Here is a 21,916-nt window from a genome sequence, read left to right on the forward strand (position 1 = left end):
AAATGATTGAAAAATCAGACTTAACAATAAGGATCTGTTTCTTATTTTAAACACATTGATAAGGTCCGTTTTTGCCCACATTTTACTGTCTGATTTGATTTGTTAACATTAGCCAGCTACACTGTCCATTAACTGAGAATGAACATTAGTTCTACAACATTTACTCATATTACTATTACATGTTAACAGCATTAGTTATGTTCATGTTGGTTAATGTACATTGAATGTACATAATGATGAATAGTTTCGTTAACGACAAGTTGAAAGCTGTACGAAATAAATTGTTTATTATAAGTTTGAATAAACAGTTGAGAAAAAAATCATTGCAAAATTGTATCCAAATTTGGACTATTGAAACAATGGAATGGTCAGACATCAGTCTGTTAGTCATTGTAAGTCATACCGTATGTTACAGTAAATCCCTCCCACACATTTCTACTTCACAGGCCTCCTGGAGTAAAGGGCGACAGTGAGGCCATGTGCGCGCACGCACACACACCTCTGTACACACATGCACACACATACTGTTCCCTGTTCTCACATACCGCATGCTGACTACCAGCATGTAGAGTTCAGAGCTGGGCCCCTTCAGGCCAGCATTGGAGCCTTGAACTCACACATCCAAACACGGATTACATACATTCCAACCAAATTGTGGCATTATTTGGTTGGAATGCATCACCCCCACTGTGGAAACCTGTGCGCGTGCATATATGCACGTGCATGTGTGTTTAAGAATCTTATAGAGTAAGAAAGAATAATTGTATGTGTCAAAAATGTGTGGAATTGTGTATATTTGAGAGTCTGTTAGCTTGTGTTTGTGTGTGAGTGAAGAGAATGTTTGTGTGTGTGCACTTGTAAATTGTCCCTCTCGTTATGAAGTGGAAAACCTAAGCTGTGTTTAATTAAAAACAACCCAATCTTCACTTTAAAAGCTCTTAGGCTTTTTATCTTGCCAGTGGCAACACTTTTACATGCATGAAACACCCCTTCACTACTGCAAATGATGTTATTGAGTTCTAAAAAGCTGTTACAAGCTACTTTGAATAATCATTTTCCATGTACTGCTTGTTGTCTCTATAAAGTTGAGGGTTTCAGGCATGTGTTGAACTCTTTATAAGACTTTGCAGAATGCAACCGCTTTTTTTTTTTCTCAGTTTTTTCCTGGTTTCTGAAATCATAATTCTGTTTTTTTTTTTTTTTTTTTTCCTTTGTGCAGAAAACAAATCCCCACCTCGATCATTTGGACTGAATCATTCTGACTCGTTAAATCGTAGTGAGCGAATTGAAGTCATCACACCTTCACTGGGCAGCAGTAACAACCAGCTCAACGCCTTCCTGCAGATCTATGTGCCAGACTATTCTGTCAGAGCTGTGTCAGACGTACAGTACATTAAGGTAAACTGAAATGCCATTACAAAACCAACATACATAAAACTAAATTGTTCAAAAGCTATTTATAGCACATTTAGTACCATTTTGACAGCTTTCAAAATTGTATTAATGGGCTTTTAAAATGGTTAGGGTTAGGGCTGAGGTTAGTAGAGATGTCAAGATTACAGACTTGGCATTTCCCACTTTCTACATTCATGCATATCTGAATGAATTTTTAAACATTGCTCATTGGCCATTGTGTTCACATACTCAACAGATACGACTGTGATTGGCTCCAATGATCATCTTTTGACCCTCTTCACCATTGCTTACACACATATCTGGACACAGGAGCATTTAAAAGCTATGTCTATCAGAGGATCTGTCTATAAGCGGATATACGAGTGGTCTGCTGTCAGATCGGCTGATAGATGTGGCATTTCACATGCAGGATTGTCTTTTATGAGGCAAAGGGCCAATTGTATTTTTGTTGCAGTTTTATATTTTATATCTATTTTATAGCAAAATTTATTGATTTTTTAAAGTTTTTTATTCAGCGTTTATTTAAAAAAAAAACATGATAGTAAAACACAAACACAGTTATGAATGCATTAAAACAAATGCTTTGTTTGTTAAAAAAAATCATAATAATGACAAAAAATACTCATTTGTGCATCTTACTTCCGTGTGCAGTCATGCTGTCAATGTAGATGATGTATTTATGGAAATTTTCTTACCACTTGGTATTAAGTGTGGTCCTGAAAAATCTCTGTTTCAAGGGCTATACAGCTCTTCCTTTTAGCCCCTTTTAGCTAAAGAGAATTGGGACACCCCTATGGGGTAGAATTGAGATTGAGCCTAAATTAGCTCATACCATTAGAGTAGGGTCACTTCTGTACATATTGGAATTTAAGTGGCTAGTGGTAGATATCACTCATCAGATTTCCGCTTTGAAACACACATAATTAAGTTGTATGCAGAGAGTTTTACCCATGAATGTAGTGGTGAGGCAAATTCAGTGGCAGGTTCTGGGTCCTGTCCTGTTCATTTGTTCTTTGCTGAGCAGTACCACTGTAAGAGAGGAGTTTCCTCTAAGACAGCATGTGGTCGGATTGTGTATTTTTTTCCTCTGGAAATATCATAGTTTCTGGATGTGGTAGATTCCTGCCCCCGGACATTTCTCATAACCACTGTGTTGGATGGCTGGACATCCAGAATGTTGATGCAGTGCTTGAAAATTTGGGGATGCTAAGATTTTGGATAGCATAGCTCGATGTGCAAGTTCCCTCTATTACTACCAGCACTGTGGTCACCATGTAGAGAGATCTGAGGATCACAGTGGGAACAAATGAACTGGATGAATCTCCATGGACGTTCCACACGTCTCCAGCACACCTCATCCAAGCTTCAGATGAAACCTCAGGTCCATCCCGTGGCATAGCCTCTCTCATTTAAAGACACAGATGAGTGGATGGTCATGGATGTATCGGAGGGTGAGCTGTCATGCATCTGCTCTTATCCCTTAGGGGTTGCCTGGAAGGCCAGGTATAAGAAAGACAATCTGTCTTTGCCCCATGTCCTTTTCTACTTAAAGTGGACATAGAGTTATCGGAGGCTTGCAAGGCACCTTTTAATGCCAGAGCCATAATTCCTCTATGTGGGGTGTATGTGGTCATTCCCCAGATGCCCCCCTTCAGCTTGTGTTCAGCTGAGAAAAGAGCAAGCTCTCCCTTATGCAGAGCATCTCTTTTTTTTTTCAGGGTGGTGCTGGACCGCTAAACGTGTCCAGTCAGTGCTCTCCTGCCACAATCAGTTCAGAGGAAAACATCTGTCCCACTGAAGCTTGGTCTGAGGGTCCAGGGGCATACGGCATTCGTAGCCTAGGTCAAAATTAATAAATTTGAACAAAAAGTTCTATGAATGCATAAAATCACTCCTTCTCCCAGTGTGAATGCACTCCTCTGGTTAACATGCATCATGAAAAAAATGTTCATGCTTGCAGTGTGAAAACGGCATTACATATAATAAGGGGGAAAAATGGCAAATAAAAGCAACAACAAACACTTTTTTTTTGGCTCAGTTTGTTTACATTGAGAGTTTATAAAATGTAAGTTCTGTATCCTGCCTCCAGGGGGGGCGATCAGGATGTTTTGGCCTCACTGTTTAGGACAGTGGTCCCCCACCTTTTTATCACTGCAGACCGGTTTTCTCAGAAGATGACAAGCTGACAAAACATTGCTGTCCATCTGATACACGTTTTATTTATGGAGAAAAAAAAAGCACTGCAGTATTTGGTGTTTTGTGTTTGTCTGAGATAATTAGGCCCAATCCCTTTTCTACCTCTTAGCCCTTCCCCTTAACCCTACACCTCGTTTTGCACATTAACATGAAGGTTTAAGGAAGATTCCCTCGAAAGAGAGATTTTTCAGGACCACACTTAAAAACAAAGGGTACGAAAATTTCTAAGAATACACCAGCCACAACTGCTTCATAGCCGGAAGTCAGTAGATCCACAAATTAGTATTTGTTGTCAGTATTACAAATTTCTATGACAAATGTATGTTTCAATACATTCATATCCGCTTTCGTGTTTTACTGCCATGCTTTCAAAAATGCTAAATTTCGCTATGTATAATCTTTATATACCAAATATTCTAAAAAAAATAATGCAACTGCAATAACTATAGCAGTCGCGATCGATGATTTCAAATGAAGAAAGAGATCCCGATGACATCTGATGACATTTGCAGGTGCTGTAGTGGAGTCCCATATCTTTGGGGTCAATTTTGAAGCCCTTACCCTTCACACTCGGTTTGGGGAAGGGGTAGGGGTACAAAAATAGACTTGGGTCTTAGTCTACCGAAAAGTGTATATTCCATACCAACTGAAGCTGATAGATCGGTCAGTTCTTGTCACGTGACTCGCGATGCTCTCCCGGCATTCATCCAACTGTGTGTGTCTGGAAGGCGCGAGTGAGTCACACTGCACTGCTTGTGTGCGCACTTCCATTGGAAATAACGAACTTGCGCAAACTCTAGACAAGACACGAAATGCGAACGCCCCCTAAAAGGCATTTTTAATCTCCAGCAGTTGATCTTCTTGCACATACTTGGTGGATTCACCTGATTTGTTGGGTTGCGAGTCTTTTTCTTGGCAGTTTGTGGGGGCCTTCACTAGACGTTTTTTAATTAGCAAAGAAACTTTCCAACGACGTCTGTTTCTTACTCATTTAGCTGCTAGTGGGTTAAATTTAACCAGGGGTCGAGGACCACTGGTTTAGGACACACGCTGTAGAAGAGACCAAAAACAACATTAGATACCTGTAACGTAGCTTAATTGCGGCATTTTAACATGAGCTTTTGTAAGTTGCCCTGTTCTCTTTGTTTTCAACAGGTAACGCGACAGCAGTATCAGAATGCCGTCATGGCCTCACGCATAGACAAAACCCCACAGTCCTCAGAGAGCGAGTACACCAAAATCGAAATGACTTTGACAGAGCTCCACGATGGACTGACCGATGAAACCACCACACTGTTCAACCAGACACAGAACTGCGTCGTCCACAACAAGTCCAACCACACAGGCCACAGCGAGGGTCCCATCTAGCCCTCAGCGGGGTGGTGGAGAAACACCACCCCAAACCGATATAAACTAACAGTGCAGTACTACTGGGGCTTAAGCTTGGGTTGACCCGACGCAATATGGAATAGTCCAGTGACCCGCTTCGGACCCCTTCATCCTGATAAACCGCAGTGTTTATGTCCCCCAGACCAAAGAGTTTGGAGGATGGACATTGTTGTGCTCGGATGAGCCCCTCCAGCTACACTCAGACTGTCCCGCGATGTTCACAAACACAAAAGACGTACTCCAGACAGATGTAATAGGGTGAATCAAAGACTGTTCCAAATACCGCTTTGAAGGAAACCATGAACCAAGAGCATTCTACTCACATATTTATTTATTTTGTATGCATTTGTATATACGTGCGTGTCTGAGGATATAATTGTTGGCACATGCAAACCTGTCTGTAAATTGTGCATGTGTATGTGTGTGCCTCTATGAGTGTCACATGCTATATATATATACAGTTACAGATACATCATTGTATATGTACTGGTGAGGGTCTTTTACATGTATATTTCAGAAATGCTTATTTCTACTGTCCTAAATCTGGTATATCCCTTTTAGTCCTTTTTTTCGTTTGTTAAATATATATATGAATCATTATGTTGCCTTTAAAAATCATATTAATTTTTAACAAGTGCAATGAAACATTTTATTTAAAAGATGATTTATCATGATTACTGTATTGTAAATTATAGATCTGTTTGTATCTATTCTATTTTATCACGTTTGTATATTTGTTCGGAGATATTTCGGATTCACTTCCAAGGATAAACAGGTCTTTTTTTTTGTCTGCTTTAAAAGTTGAATTCTATCAAAGGCACAATAATTTTACATTTAAAGCCGAACATGTTTTTATTTAAACTAAATGACAGACCTGTCAGGACTTTATGCAAGGGAGAATAGATATGCATCCGTGCGATTCCTAACCGAATTCAGGCCGTAACATAAAGTCATTAAAAGAACTACTACATTAAATCATCTGTAAGAGAGATTCCAATGTGTTTAAAATGGCTGTATGTGTGTGTAATACCTTTGTGTCTCTAACACTGATTTCAGTGGTTATTTATATGACGATGGAAACTCTTGCTATGCATACAGTTGTCTTTGAATTGAACATCATGTTATCGTTTTGTTAATGATGTACCATTTTTTTTTTTTTGAAAGGTGACATTAATTGTCACATTTGACCATTATTTGAACAATCCCAAATCCATTTCTGTGATTATTCCTATATAAATGTGGCAGCTGCATGACCCTGTTTCTACAATGTCAGACTTTGTGGTAAATCTGATTCAGGCAGCTTTTAATACTTCACCCTAGATGTTTTTTTTTTTGTCTTTCAATGGCAACTTCAACCATTCCAGATAAATAAGAGGAATGCATTGCTTGTTGTATTCTATTATTTATACATGGGTCAGTACCACCAACATCCACTACTTGGCACTACGGTCTAACAATTTAGCCAAACTAAACCTTGACAAGGTTATAATATTACAACTGATGCTCTTTATACCAAAGATTTACTGAAGAGGTGTGATCAGAGATTGTTGGGCTTTATTTAGAGACTTAAAGCCAGGATTGATTTGTTTTTTCCCTAGACAGACGCTCTTGTGGGGTTAAATACATTTTTGTTTTCTAATTTGCTTTGTCAATGAATTGTAGCTACTTTGTAACTAAAATGTAAACTTAGGGGGGAAAACAGTCTAGAGAAAGTGCTATTAAACATTCATCAGTTTCACTATGGTGTTGTGTTCTTTTACTTGTCCTTTCACTTGCTACAACTTGTTCATTGCTTCATCATCTAAAAGTCTTCCATCAAAGACAAACACAGGATATTTCTGTCACCGTGATATATTTCTATAGGAAATTAGCATCGCCCCTGCTCCCTCATTTAAAACAGACTAAACTGTTACACTGGTTTTTGATTATTGCAGAAATAAGCTCTGTAGCCAGCAAAGGTTTATGGTGTTATTGTTGTATTTATTATGATCTTTATGGATTATGTTTTTTTATGTTAATAGATTCTAAATACAGTAGTTACTACAAATAGTAAATCAAAAGGTTAGAGAAGTATCCTGGTTCTTTAAACAAAGTCAACATGTCACAGTATGTATCAGCCTTGCTAAGGGTGAGCTGTCAGAAGATGGTATGTCACATTAACCATGCCACACTTGCAATCTATAGTCTAAAAATACAGGTGTAACACTGGCGGTCCTTTCATACAAGTGCTTCCTGAGTAACCATGCCACATGGCATATTGACTTCATTTACAGAACCAGGTTACCACTGTAACCCTTTATTCTATTTCATCTCAGTCAATAGAAAAAAGAAATGCATTATTCAACATGAGAAATCCAATCCCTATTTCATCCAGTGTTTCTAAACGTGGTTCTGACAAAGAGTTCAAGACAATATCCAGATTCCATGAGGTAATTGGCTGTGGTTGAGATAGACACAGTCAACATGGCTGGAAAAAGAATCTTTCTGAAGACATTGCACCAGCCATGCTTTTATGGATGCGGTGGTTTTTCTTTTGCCGGATGATGGACACGATCACTAAATGGCACATTATACACTATGCACTCATGCACTATGTACTTATGCACTTACACACTCAACAGTATATGTATGTGTCTGTTCCTCAGGTAAGAGGTGATTATGGTCAATCTTGTCCATGATATCCTCTGTCTTATGGGTTGGGCCACAACTCTTGCGCATGGTGTAAGGGTATTCTGCCCCCCTTGGTCAGATCATACACTGCCACAGGCCAGGTTGTTATGCTCTGCATACTCGCCACCATGCCCCAGGGGCCCTGGCTGAGCTGCACATGGGCAATCTTTCCCCTGGGGTCTTGCACAGCTCCGTATGGCTCTGATTTTGCTCTGGCCACCAAGTCAGCTGTCTGTACCCTGGGGCAAGTCACCCAGAGGTGAGTGAAACTGTTGCATCTCTAATAGAGGCTGGGGCCATTATTGCAAAATGTTTGCATGTCAGCATTCATTGACACCCTTGCAAAGCAGTGTCTTTCCCAGTGGGTGTGAAACCTCGAGTGCTATAAGCCCAGGTCGTGCTGTGTTCCAGTTTGCAGCCTCAATACAACAGTTTGCTAATGGCCAGGAGAGGACAGGCTCCAACATCTTGCACCTTCAGCCTCGAGCAGCAACATGCTTACATGACCTTCCTCGGAAAGTGTTGCTTTCAGAGCCATGTACTCCCAACCCAAGCCGCCCCAATGCTAGCGCATCAATATTCTGGGAAGCTCTGTCAGCCTGGTTAGTGCTGCTCAGCCTGTCATAGTGGCTCATACCGATTATCAGACTCAGCTCTGCGATTCAGTTCACCAAGTGGCCTCCGAGTTCAGAAGTGTGTATTTCAATGTGGTAAAATCTGCAGCTGCCACTGTCTTTTCAAGGGATTGCTGTTCTTTGGCGAAAAAAACACAAGTGAGCCATTCTTCTAGCCAAGATGGATCGCGTGTTTCTTGATTATTCTTCATCACACCCTATAAGCATGTGGTGGCTTATGGCCAATCCTATTTCTGTGCACATTTAGAAGGGTTATTGTGGTGGGGAGAACATGGTCGAACACCCAGGAAGAGGGGAGAGCAGGTTGAGACACCAGCAGAAGTCATCAAGGTGCTCGCTGTTCTCCACTATAAACAGCACCAGCAGCAGGTGGAGATATGAGCCGAACAAGAACAGTGGTTCTGTGTCCTTGTGGAAACCCAGCGTGAGAACTGCAAGCTCAAATGAAGCCTGCTGGACCGGGAGATCTGGCCTGCTTCGACATCTACCACCCACACTCCCATCACCCTCCAGAAAGGGGGGTTGCTGGATGACTTGGAAGCCTTACTCAACGTCTCAAAGGTGTGTGGCTGGCTGGCCAGTAAGGAATATAATGCTGTTGTCGGGCGAAGCCCAGATCGCCATACAGCAATTACTGGCCCAGAATCTCCTGAACTATGATCAGCTGAAGCGAGCAATTCTCCAGTGGGCCGGCAGAAACTCGGCCCTTTGTGTTCGCCCAGCCGGTCCGTGATGTCTGCCGCAGATGGCTGATGCAGGATAGCCGGACTGGTTTCCAGTTGGAGGATGCCATGGTGCTGGAGCAATTCCTTGCGCGCGTCCTCTCCCGATCATCAGAGTGGGTCTCTTGCTACCGGCCAGATCATCTCCCTCTACTTCTTTCTCTCTCTCTGTCCCCATTCCCAGGCCCAGAATGCAGGGACCACCCACTCCAGCACCCAGAAAGCGGTGCACAGGATAGTATCTGCAGTACACTCCACCTCACTGGGGTGGATATCGAGATGGAGGGGGAAATCCCGACCCCTGGTGGGTTCCCTGGCACTGCCAGGTCTCTCTCTGCTCCTTTGGTTGGTTCAACGTCTGTTACAGATGGCTGCCCCAGCTCTTTGTGAGCACACCATCATCACCAGGGACGCAGCAATCTAAAATGCCACCTGGCCCTAAGTTACCTTGACTTGCCTGTGAGGCTTATTTATATTTTTGAGGAGTCATAAAAACATACACCTAGTTAAATTCCAGAAATTTTTGCTTACAACTGTACGTTGGGAAAGTGTGCCTATTCAGAAGGGGAAGGACGCTGAGGAGGCCACCTGCTGCCCAACTGGGGAGACCTGGTGGTGGTCAAACACATGGGCTAATTCTGTCCTAGGAGGAGTGCACATATGAAGAGATGGTTAGCGGCAAGGGAAGACACAGTGCTGCCTAAGAAGTGGGGACTACACCAAGGCTGAGTGACGCATTTGGGATAACCAATAGGGATTGCACATAGCAACGTACAAACCCCAGAATGCAGCAGACTGAGGGGGCATACCAAAATTGTAAAGGGTCAGGCACCTAACTTCTCCGCTAAGTCAGGTGCTGGGGCCTCGGAGGAACTCTGTATGGTTAGCCGAATGGGGAATTCACTGAGCTGAGTAAGAAAGCGCACATATCTCTGTGTTAGGGAGAAAGGCGCAACAAGAATGTTCCAACACAGAGCAGTTTCCTCATTAACTGGGGTTACCCAGCACATGCGAAGAAACCAACTCCACTCAAACATTATAAAATTTTGCAAATGTAATAGTTGTCACCCTGCCTGCAACTCTACAGATGTCTGCTAAAGAGGTGCCACATGTTAAAAGAGGAAGTCATACTCCTTGTCGAGTGTGCTCTTACCCCTGAGGGACATGGCATTACCTGGCACTGATAAGTGAGAGCAATCACATTCACTATCCAGTGGGCCAGATACGGTACTTACCTTCTGCTGACCACCATGGCAGACAAAGAGCGGATCAGAAGATCTAAAACTCTGTGGTGTCCACATATAACACAGCATAGAAAGGCCTGGGTCTGCCTCCTCCAATGGGCAGCACTTGCATGTTCACTACCTGGTCGTTAAGGGGTATGGTAAGAACCTTTGGCCCATATCCAGGCGGGGGTCTCAGGATAACGTGAGAGTGGGCTAGCATTAATCCAAGCACAATTTACTGATCGAAAATATCTCCAGGTTCCTGACCATCTTGATTGATGCCAACACATCGAGTGGTTCAACTAGATCTCTCTGCAGGCCACCTAGCACTGCAGAGAGATTTTAAGAGGGCAGAGGGAGGGAGGGAGAGGCAGGGTGAATTTAATCGCCGTGCGACTCTGAGAAACCGGATGATGAGGTTATGCCTTCACAACGTGCCACTAAATGGCAACAAAAATCTTCAGTATGGAGGGGGACAGTCTCTGCTCCAGCCTATCCTGAAAGAAGAAAAGCACAATGCTGATCTAGCATGTGTGGGGTCTTCTCCACGAGAAGCGCAAAATTCAGTGAACAGACCTCACTTCAGGGTGTAGAAATGCATTGTAGAGTGTGCTCCAGCCTGAGTGATGGTGTTAACCACTGCAGCTGGTAGGTCACCTAAATCCTTCGCACTCTGTCTATGCACCACATGTGGAGGTTCCAGAGATCTGAGCATGAGTGCCAGATAGTGCCCTGTCCTTGAGAAGAAAGTCTTTCCACTAGGGTGGGGCTGTCACAAGGAGAGAGAGAGTTTTGATATCCAGGTCCAGTTGGGCCAGAGACTAACAAGGCCTGCTCCTTTTCCTCCCTTCAGCTCGGCATCAGCTCGGCACTATCTGTGCTATCATGGTGATTGAGTCCAGCTCCAACCGAGAAAAAACATGGTCTGCTCGAAGACAAGCTTGCTCTTTTATTGATTTATCTGAAGATCCAACAGGTCGAGGCACCCTGTTCCTGTGCATAACCAATTGAGCAGACATGGAGAGCCCTAAGGGGAGGACTGCTATACTCAACCCTCAAACGCAAACCGCAGAAGCTGCGAGTGACATGGAAGACATGAAAATGCACATCCTTCAGGTCTATTGCTGCAAACCAATCCCGAATATGAATGCATTGAAGGATGCACTTCTGGGTGAGCATTTTGAGCAGCAGCTTGTGAAGACAGCAGTTTAAAAAGTGCAGATGAAGTATTGGCCATAACCAACCTCTCTTTTTGGGTAAGATGAAGTACAGGTTGTAAAACTTGCTCTTCATCTTGGCTTGATGGACCAGCTTGATTGCATCCTACACAAGGAGGACTGCAATCTCCTCGTGCAAGACGGAAGGGGGCTTGACCCTGGTAAAATACATGTCAGTGAACTTGAGGTGATGGCTGTTTGGCAAACTAAATCGCATAGCTGAATATGATTGTCTGGATGGGCTGGGCAGTGCTAACCAGGTCATCGTCTATCCAAGGACATTCACAGCTGACTTAGTGGTCATCAGAGCATAGTTTGTTATGATGAGTAGTTCTTGCATTAAGCCTGGGTTGGGACCAACTGGGTCAACACCTGCACTTGGTAGTACTGATACATGGCCATAGCATGCAGGGCAGAAGAACCTTGGCCTGCAGCAGTGTAGGCTCTTGCCCTGATGGACGGAGACAACCTACATGCTTTGGATGGAAGGCGAGGATGACCACGCCAGGAAGAAGGCACGCTTTACCTGAAGTGGCAGGTTGACCCCCACTGTAACCCTCAGATGTGCCTGATTACCAACCAGTTTGCAGGAGACAACAAGGGTGGTTCACCCTTTTGCAAGGGCTAGCTGTGATCTTGCTGCCCGTGAGCACCGCATTATCATGCTAGATCCCAGACATGCAATGCAATACTCTTGCCACTATCTGGGAAAAGGGGACCACCACACCCAGAAACACACGGTCATAACGAACACAGACTTTTGTGAACTGGACAGGTGAAATGTTCAGGGACGGGAGAATGGACCCAGCTCAACTGCTGCTGCTCATGTTGTCACTCACACTGGACCCAGGAGAAACAGCTTCTCTGAAGACGGCAGCTTTCTTTCTCTCTCTTTTGATTGAAGTCGATAACAACAAACTCAAGACTCTCTTAGTTGCACATGAGGCTTCTCAATGTAAACTGTGCTAAGCGACACTTGGCTAACAGCGTTATACTCAGCTCAGTATTGCTGTCAGCTGCGTGCGCTGGGAGCTGCCAATATGAATGCCAATTATGAATATGAATGTCAATTATATGGCATTCATTGACATTCCATTTTATTACTCCTCAGAATCATTGGCTATCTGGTGATATCTTCCTAAGTGTCAAATGTCACATGGCATTGAATTTCCCCTCCCACTGGTGAACATTTGATTATGTTGCTAATTGTTGTTTAACTTATTGTTCAACATTTTTAACCATAACAGAGTTTACATTTGTTTTTCACCATTTTTTGGTTTAGCTCAAGATGCTAACCTCAAACCATGGCATGTCCAAAATCAAATTTTATATATCTTTTTTTTTTTTTTTTTTTTGAATCAGTGAAAATATCAACTGAGTTGACAAGTAGTTAATCTACCATTGGTGTATCCCAGGTCTTAATTTGTGCTGGAACAAGCCGTATCTGAATCCCATACCTCTTCAATCTGATCTGGTACCTATGAAATCAGATCCTTATTTTACCCTCCTCCCCTCGCCTTCCTCCTTCACTTTCTTCCTCGACTCCCCAACCCTCTTTGTCTGCAAATCCCTCCCCGGCTCTTCACTTTCGATTGTGACACATACCAAGCAACTGACCACTTAACACCACCGCCCCTCCCAGAAGTGAAATCACTTGGAGCAAGTCAGTGTTCAGTGCTTTAATGTAAATGGCTTTTTCTAACTGATGTAACAGAGTTAACCAGAGAAACAGGGTAATATACATTTTATATATATATTTTTTATATAAACCAGTTTTCTGGTTTTCTTCCACAGTCCAAAGACATGCATCAAATGAATCGGCCAATCCAAATTGGCAATATAGTCTAGCTCGTATCCAGCAGTATATGTCTACATAACAATTCCTAATTTGTCATTAGCACTATATAAGGGGTGGAGTTCTCGAGACCTACCTGAGCTCAAACTCTCCTCTCACCCTGGGCTCGAGGATCTTATGAGCTCAGGGCTCTCTCCCAGCACAGCATGCTAAACATGCTCGGTAATCAATCATCAGCTAAGTGTGAACTCTTAAATTTTAGAGCATTAAATCGGAATAAACCATTAGCATCTCACTCTTTTAATTAATTAATTTTTTAATTTTCAATAATTTTCATATTTAAAGCTCATCTCGTCTGTAGTTACATTGTGTACTAAGACTTGTTGGGCATTGAAATGTTGCTATTTTTCTAAGCCAATATGACTAGTAACTATACTCTCATGCTGTCATAAAAATCAAGGAACTGTAGCCAATGTTCAGGTATTGCACATCATTTATAACTTATCTTTTTTTTTAATGGGATGATATTGATTTAATCTAATTCAATGATTTTTGCTTAGATAAGCTAAAAGTGCCAGAGATTGGATGAAATGGTACTATTTAACTCTAGGATATACTTATAAAATGAGCCTATTTCCAATAAAGTTAAACTTCCTTTAAAATATGGTAGATGGGTTGGCTGTCAATCGTTCATAAAGGCGCTTTGAAAGTTATTCCTAAGATTAGTCTTTCTTGTCATTGTAGCTGATGTAAACCTCAAAATTATAATGGATAGCAACACTATGTTATAGATATTATTGGTCTGAACAGGCTTTTAACAAGATGTTCTTAACTATTCTAAAAAACATAAAACCTTATGTTCAGGCATACTGTATGATGTCAGAAGGAAACACAACAGGAGACCAACGGTGACTTTATTATGGAAAATTAACTTTATTGTACATTGCAATGCAATTTCCCATTTGGATAAGTTTACAACTCTATAAATCAGAAAGTATCGTAATTCAGGGAGCAAAACCAAACTTTAGACACATGAAATCACAGGCCCTAAACAAACAACAAATGAAAAAATGGGATTAATAAATGTCATGGCTATTTTGCTCAAAAAAAAAAACAAAAAAAAAAAAAAAAAAACTGAAAGCTAAAAAAAAGTACATTACACTGAATAATGTTTAAATTGAAAAATAACTAAAAGAAGAAGAAGAAAAAACAAATTAGGAATAAGATAAAAAATAGAAAAGAGCAAATATTTAGTAGGTTATTGGCACAGTTAATAAACAACTATACTTTAAACTATGCCAGAATATACTATGAAAACACTAGTTCAAACAGAAACATACAGTATGCAAAGCTACCTTTGATTAAAGAAATGTGATCTAGAATAATAACTAACGGCATAAGTGGACGAATACTGTTTAAACTCTATGCCTTTGCTATTCTATTACTTTAAAATATAATCTAAGCCAGTTTCCCCTTGCATAGACAGCTAAAAAAAAGATAACTGCCTACACCAGTGCAAATTAGCCCAGGACTAGTTTTATTCCATGTCCAGGGAACTAGCCATATTATTTATTTATCTATCTATATCTACATACATCTATGTATACTTTAGATGTGTATATATATATATATATATATATATATATATATATATATATATATATATATATATATATATATATATATATATACACACACACACACACCCACAATGTTGAGTTTGTATACAAAGCCAATGGAAACAGAGGGGGAAAAAAAAAAAGAGATGGACGATAAAAATTTGGACATAAACACTCCCTATACCACAGTCTCTAAAGACCTGGACCAAGAACAAGTATATTTTTAAAAGAACTGCCCCATTTTGGGATGTCCATTTGTATTGACATATATAAAATATGCAATGTATGTTTAAAAATATCTTGTTTAACAGCTTCCTTAGAAACAGACTTTTGAAAATCTAAAAAAAATAAACTATTTTGTGCCTCATAACAAACCTTCCTACTCGGTCTTCCCTTTAGAAAAACTGACAGTCAGACCCATGAAAAAAAAACACATTCTCTAAAAAAAACAAAATAATATACAGTTATAATATGCATACAGGTATCACATGTTGCATTACAGCTCAGGTAGCTTCATTTAGATCCTACGTCCTATTATCTTTGAGTAATGCATATGAAAGTCACACGATCATCCTAATCTACCTGTTTCATGCACTTGGAACGCTTCCCAAAGCCAAACAGTGTTCTCTATAAACCATTAACTACCGTAATTCTTAATAACAATGTTTATTTCTTAACAACCGACACTGAATAGTGTCTAATAGGACCCTTGAAGCTAAATCAATCAACATCTCCACACCGTTTTGGTCCACATGGGAGTAAACCATCAACAGAGTTCAACATGAGTCACTAAATTCCATAGAAACGATCACCAGAGCAACAGCACTCATTCTCAACCCATTCCTTTCACAATGCCCAGCTGCTACTCTACTTTTTCTCCCAATGACTGATGTGTGATAACAAACTCCTCACTTGTTTTTTTGTTTTTATTTTTTGCATATCAAGGTCACTTACAGTATATATGATGACTAGTTGAATAGTTTTTGCATCTGATATAAGTCAGGCAGATATATGGCACGTAATGACAAAACTAGAGCGTTCTGCTTAGCTTATTCAAGAGTATAAAAACAGTCAAAGTGAAATCATAGTGTTTATTTTTGTATTTTTGTTGCAATATTAGATGTGTATGTTTGTGATCAGACCATTTTTGTGCATGAGTGATCCCTAATATGACAAGCAACTACTGTAGCATTAGCGTTAGCTAAAATGTCTGTATTAAAAACAAGATGTTAACAGCAAACGGCTACATGTTGTTGCCAAGTAACTGGATTCTTGTGTTGGCTGCACTTCCTCACACACGTCTCAATGAACCGTGCTTTTTTTTCTTTCTGTGCTTCATTCAGATTCTCAACACGTGCTGGATTTCAACACAGACACTCTGCCAACATACACACACTTTTTTTTCCCTATTCCAAAGAAATTGGATTCTAAAAATGGATACAGCCTTTGCAGGAGGTAGTAACCAAGATAATCTGACTGGATGGACTGGCTTTTCAGAAGTTACTCTAAAACTAAAAAATATATAGTAAAATATTTCTCTAACATCCTTAAAAACATGTGTATCGCACTTTAACACCTATCAAGACTCTGATTTTTCGAGTCGTTGTATAAAAAAATAACGCAAGGTTTCACCAATATGCTGCATGTATGATCATACATGAATGTCTAATGTAAACTCGCAAGTTTTACCATCAGTTCACAGTAAAGTAAGTGTCCCTTCCACTGGATGAATATCACATGACAATATATAGTGAGCGATAAATGATTGCCATCCAATGTTTTTTTTTAAACAAACCTTTGTTCATTTCTTTAGTCATCTTTAACAGGAAACCGTCAGTTAGGGTGAACTGCACTTGTTTTCAGCTTCATACATCAACTCATCCATTTCCTCCTCCTTATCATCCAGCGTGTTTTACCCTTCAAATGGTCAAAACCGTCTACTCCTCCTCCTCTTCCTCTTCTTCTTCATCATCGTCTTCATCGTGGCAGTGTGTGATTTCCTGTGGTGGTTGAGCGAACAGATGCGGTGGTTTGATTTCGCTGATGGAGCGTGTGAGCTGGTTTCTTTTGCAGTCGATGTCTTTGCAGTCCACACAGTGGCGGTTACGTGTGGCCAGAGGAGACTCTGTGTCGGTCTCTACATGAGCGTGTTCTACTGTGGACTCATGGGGCATCTGGAAAAGAGAAAAGAGGAGACAGCGACAGTAAAAATTACGTTCAACTGGTCTAGGCACTGAGCACAAGAGTATATGTTTTTTTGAAAGCATTGCGCAGACTGGGATGTTTGTCGCTCATGCTTATTAGCAACATTTTTAAAGACCTTATTCAACATTCAAGACATTTTGGTTACACTTTATTTTGAGTAACAATTTCCAATATAAACTACCTGCGGATTACCTGCCTGTTATTAAGATATTGGCCGGTTTATAAGTACATATAAGGGCTTTTCATACTGTGCTTAACCCTGGGAAGGCCCACACGGAATATGCGCCCACACACAACTCTGTTGTAAAACTTACAAAAGTTAAAACGTTTTTGTTTTTAGTTCATGTGTTTTATCTCAAGGTTTTAGTTTACTATTCACCTTATCCTCTGTGTACGAGCGGGAGCAGCTATTTCAATCATTTTGGCTCAAGACGTCCAGTCACATTCACTTCCATTCATTTTTAGACGTTAAAAACATCTCGCTTTGCTGCTTCATGTTGCAAACTGATCTTTTCTTATTATATTATTTCAACTTTGTCTGTGCAGTTATGCAAACACTTGTTTGTAGAGCAAGTAGTTTGACTATTTTCTGCCGATAATTATTCCTAGTCATTTCTCTCATAGGAAACTGAATCAGAAGTTCTAAAACAATCGCAAAAACGAGCGCAATTCCGCATTGAAGATTCTGTCTGTCCTGACGCCTTGTTATTACGGTTTTAAACATTGCTTTTAACACCAGGTAAAGACACACCTCACACCTGTGATTAAAAAGCTCTGCTAGCACTGTATTTTACCTGGGGTTTTTCAGTGTGAGCAGTCTTTGTTTGGTGCTGCTTGAGCTGCGTGGTCATGTCATGTCAGTAACCGGAGGGATGCATCATGTAAACAGCAGTCAGTGAGAGAAAAGTGAGGAAATATTAAAAGATGGAAAGCATGTTGGAACCGATCAGCGACTCTTTTTATAACTGACAAAAATATGTGAAGGCGACGCGGTGGCACAGTAAGTAGTGCTGTCGCCTCACAGCAAGAAGGTCGCTGGGTCGAGCCTCGGCTGGGTCAGTTGACATTTCTGCGTGGAGTTTGCATGTTCTCTCTACGTATGTGTGGGTTTCCTCCGAGTGCTCCGATTTCTGCCACAAGTCCAAGACATGCGCTATAGGTGAATTGGGTAAGCTAAATTGTTTGTTGAGTTTGTGTGTGAATGAGTGTGTATGGATGTTTCCCTGTGACGGGTTGCAGCTGGAAGGGCATCCGCAGCATAAAACATATGCTGGGTAATTTGCCGGTTCATTCCGCTGTGGCGACCCCAGATTAATGAAGGGAAAGACAAAGATGTGAAATTGCTGTGTAAACAGCATCTTAACAGCGACAGAGACTGCAAATAATACATTAACCTGGGATTTATGAATGTAAACACCTATTAATGAATACCCAGGATTATCCGTTAACCCAAGGTGTAGTATTAGCAGAGTGAATCGTGATTACAGATACAAGGGTTAATGATTTCAACTCCTATAAAGTGTATTACTCTACATCCCTGATACCAATACCTAAACTAAACTTCTACCATACTATTGATAAGCAGCAAATTAAGTGTTTAATGAGCTCCATGTCAAGGAAAAAAAACAACAACTTTGCATCAACATTCTGGTGTGTAGAAGTCTATAGTGTTTAGTCTTGTTTAGAGCTCAGCTTCTGCTTCATCACAAACACAACAAATATAGATTCAATGATTAAAAATGTTTTCAACTAATAAACCAATATTTTCTTTTCCATTTAGAGAACTACTACTAAAGGGATTATTTTACCCAAACATTTTTCTACTACTAAGTGGTTCTAAACTTTTATGAATTTCTTTCTTCGTTAAACACAAAATGCATTATTCTGAAAGAAAAAAAAATGCTGGAAAATGAAGGAATTGTCATAAACAGTAAATAAACTACAGATGTCAAAGGTTGTTTTTTCAACATTCTTTAGCATATCTTTATTTGTGTTCAACAAAAGAAGCTTACACAGCTAACAGGGTTATTCAACAAAAGAAAAAACTTGAAAACGCTTTTGAACAAGTAAAATTTGAGTATATTTTTTAAACTGAAAATGAAATGTGTAAATGAAATATCCTTTTTACAGTCCTACTGTAAGTTACTCAACAAAAGGCAATGTCAGAATCATAGCAAAACTGCGGTGATCATACATGAGTAGGTTTAGACCAAAAAAAGAAAAGAAAACAACATTATGGCCCACATACATCAAATGATCAAAAACTTGATTGCAGTCTACTACAAATTATTTGCGAGTATTCTATGCATTACAACATTTATAGGATCTGTTGTTGTCAAGTTTAGACTATTTTGTTTGTAATGTCACTTTTAAATAATTAAACCTTTGACTATTTACACTAAAAAAAAAAAAAAAAAAAAAAAAAAAAAAACTCCCTCATCATGTTAAATCTGCAAGCATGCACTGAGGTAAACCCAATTTTATGGTTACAATTGATTTTAAGGTGTCCTTGTTACAGTGTAACATCTGATTTAACTATTGAGTAAAAGTAATAAGTTAAATGTACTTACTGTAAGGTTAGTCAGAATGCAGAATAGGTTTAGGGCGAATTGCATGTAATTATGCATAAATAATTGAATATATCAAAGGACACCTTAAAATAAAGTTTTACTGATTTTATTTGCTACTTGAGATGAGGCATTGCATTTAAAATGTAATAGTGATTTGTCAGTTTTGTGATATTCTTGCCACTTCACTTACATACTCTCTAAGAACCGAACAATCCTGGGTGTGTATAGGAGGTACCAGTATTTCAATACGGAGTTAAAAAATGCAACAATACCAGTCTTTCCATTGTACTATTTGTTTTGTTTGTACTGAGTACAGATTTATAAGAAGTCAAGTCTGTGTCTTAACCTAGCAATGTCTTATTCTGTACAACAATGTCTGTTTTTAATAAAGTAACTGCTGATTTAAGGTTTAAGTCAACACAATTTATTGTCTCCACTAAATTAAGGGTGATCTTTAATGTGTAATCAGTTGAAATGGAAATGGAAAGTGTGAGAGCCATCTCAGGGATATTAGAAATTCATTAGCATACAGAGCACAGCTGTGACACAGGAGATCTGAGTTCAAGATGACCTTGAGTTCTGCTGAACCCAAGGTATATCTTTACAAAGAAACTTCATCAAAATCATCAACATATCCTAATTTAGGCTTTATTTATTTGACAAAATAACTTTGTGAAATAATATTCTAATTTAAAAGAGGGTTTTTCCAGAAACAGGTTTTATTAATAATCACTTTTTAGTAAACGAGCACCACCTATAAAAGCTTCATTTTCTTTTACAAAAAAATTAACATTTTCTAGAATTCCAGCTGTATGAATGTGTCAATGCCTGGTGTCCATCACAAATTTTAGCTATACTAGTAATGTTTGATCCTGTGAGGACATTTTGATTTGGCCCATAAAGAAAATGACTGATCCAGAACTAAGATTATTTTTAGACATTAAGGGTATGGTTGGGCCAAGAGAACAGAAAATATTGTACAGTCTGTACTCTATAATGATCATTATGTGTGTGTGTGTGTGTGTGTGTGTGTTCTTACCAGCACATGAGCGGCTCTAAACAGGTAGCTGAAAGGGTAGTAGAGCAGGTTGATGAATGATGCAGCGTAGAGATCAGCGTAACGCATCACCTGAGACGCAAACAGAGTCTGCCGAGAACCACTGCGAAACAGACTTCCCATCATTCCATAACACATGTCCATGTCATGTGTCACTTTCTGATGAGCAAAAACACAGAGACAATTACTGAGATCATTTTTATTAATATTTTGAATTAGATTATATTTGTTCTTGCAGTTGGAAGGGCATGCACCTCAGAAAAATATATGCCAGAGTAACTGCTTTCAGCTGAAAGTGAGTGAATGTGATTATTTCCAGTGTTCGTTAGTTACTGCTTATATAGTTATTTTAGTATATATTTTGCTCTGCCAACAAGATTTAGGTATTACAAGGTCTTCTCAAGGCTTTTTTTTATTTAATTCAATGGTACATCACTCAATGTACCAATTGGTGGCATACAGTTGAAGACAAAATTATTAGCCCCTTTAAAGTAATTCTTTTCAAACATTTCCCACATGATGTTTATCAGAGCAAGGGTTTCTGTTCATTTTCTATGTTTCTCTTCAGTTCAAGTCAATCAATTGTCTACAAAATTACAACTGCTGTAGAATAACTTGCCTATACTTATCTAGGTCAATTAGGTTAACAACACAAGTTAGGTTCAACATATAAATTGTGCTTTAAGATGAATATTAGTGACCACCAAATATTACGTATGGTCATTGTGGCAAAGACAAAAGAAGGTAGTTATTAGAAATAAGAAAACATTTTTTTTTTAAATGTGTTGAAAACAATTCTCTCTCCATCAAACAGCACTTGGAAAACATTTGAAAAGATTTTAGGTTTCACAGGAGGGCTAATAATACAGTCTTTAGCTGAACGTGACATGCTACTGATTACCAAAGACATAAACTAAATGGATAAGCCTTCTATGTTGCCATTCCATGTGTATTAACTGTTACACAATTTCCTGTTCATTCATGTCAATAATGTGATGATTGAAGTGAGATTGAGCTACTGACATGGTTAAAAAAACAACCCAGAACATTTTTAAACTACAAACTGTTTTAGGAAACTTTGTAAGTACTTACTGTAAATTAAAATATAACGGAAAGAGGTCAGATCACAATAGGAATATAAGAAATGCAAAAGTGTGATTATTTGTGTGTGTGTGTGTGTTTATTATACCGCTGGGATT

General features: G+C 39.6%; 3 protein-coding genes across 8 annotated transcripts in view; 1 reads left to right on the top strand and 2 right to left on the bottom strand.

The window, feature by feature from the left end:
- The window catches only part of cnnm2b (cyclin and CBS domain divalent metal cation transport mediator 2b), a 54,646-nt gene extending 47,907 nt beyond the window's left edge, over positions 1 to 6,739 (top strand). For all 3 annotated transcript variants that reach the window (XM_009292266.5, XM_068221386.2, XM_001922770.9), the window contains 2 exons: positions 1,220 to 1,398; positions 4,768 to 6,739. In XM_009292266.5, coding sequence (XP_009290541.2) covers positions 1,220 to 1,398; positions 4,768 to 4,980 — 392 coding nt within the window. In that variant the 3' untranslated portion in view covers positions 4,981 to 6,739. The remainder of the gene's footprint in view (positions 1 to 1,219; positions 1,399 to 4,767) is intronic.
- LOC141385860 (uncharacterized) overlaps positions 1 to 21,916 on the bottom strand; it is a 741,913-nt gene that overhangs the window by 286,656 nt on the left and 433,341 nt on the right. The gene's annotated exons all lie outside the window — the stretch shown is intronic.
- nt5c2b (5'-nucleotidase, cytosolic IIb) overlaps positions 14,176 to 21,916 on the bottom strand; it is a 50,179-nt gene continuing 42,438 nt past the window's right edge. For 2 of the 3 annotated variants that reach the window (XM_021474992.3, XM_021474993.3), the window contains 2 exons: positions 20,700 to 20,876; positions 14,176 to 17,059 (listed from right to left, as the gene is read on the bottom strand). In XM_021474992.3, coding sequence (XP_021330667.1) covers positions 16,823 to 17,059; positions 20,700 to 20,876 — 414 coding nt within the window. In that variant the 3' untranslated portion in view covers positions 14,176 to 16,822. The remainder of the gene's footprint in view (positions 17,060 to 20,699; positions 20,877 to 21,916) is intronic. The other variant, NM_001079966.2, reaches the window with a different exon arrangement.

Source organism: Danio rerio, chromosome 1 (genome assembly GCF_049306965.1).
Source record: "Danio rerio strain Tuebingen ecotype United States chromosome 1, GRCz12tu, whole genome shotgun sequence".
In the NCBI taxonomy this organism is placed as follows: domain Eukaryota; kingdom Metazoa; phylum Chordata; class Actinopteri; order Cypriniformes; family Danionidae; genus Danio; species Danio rerio.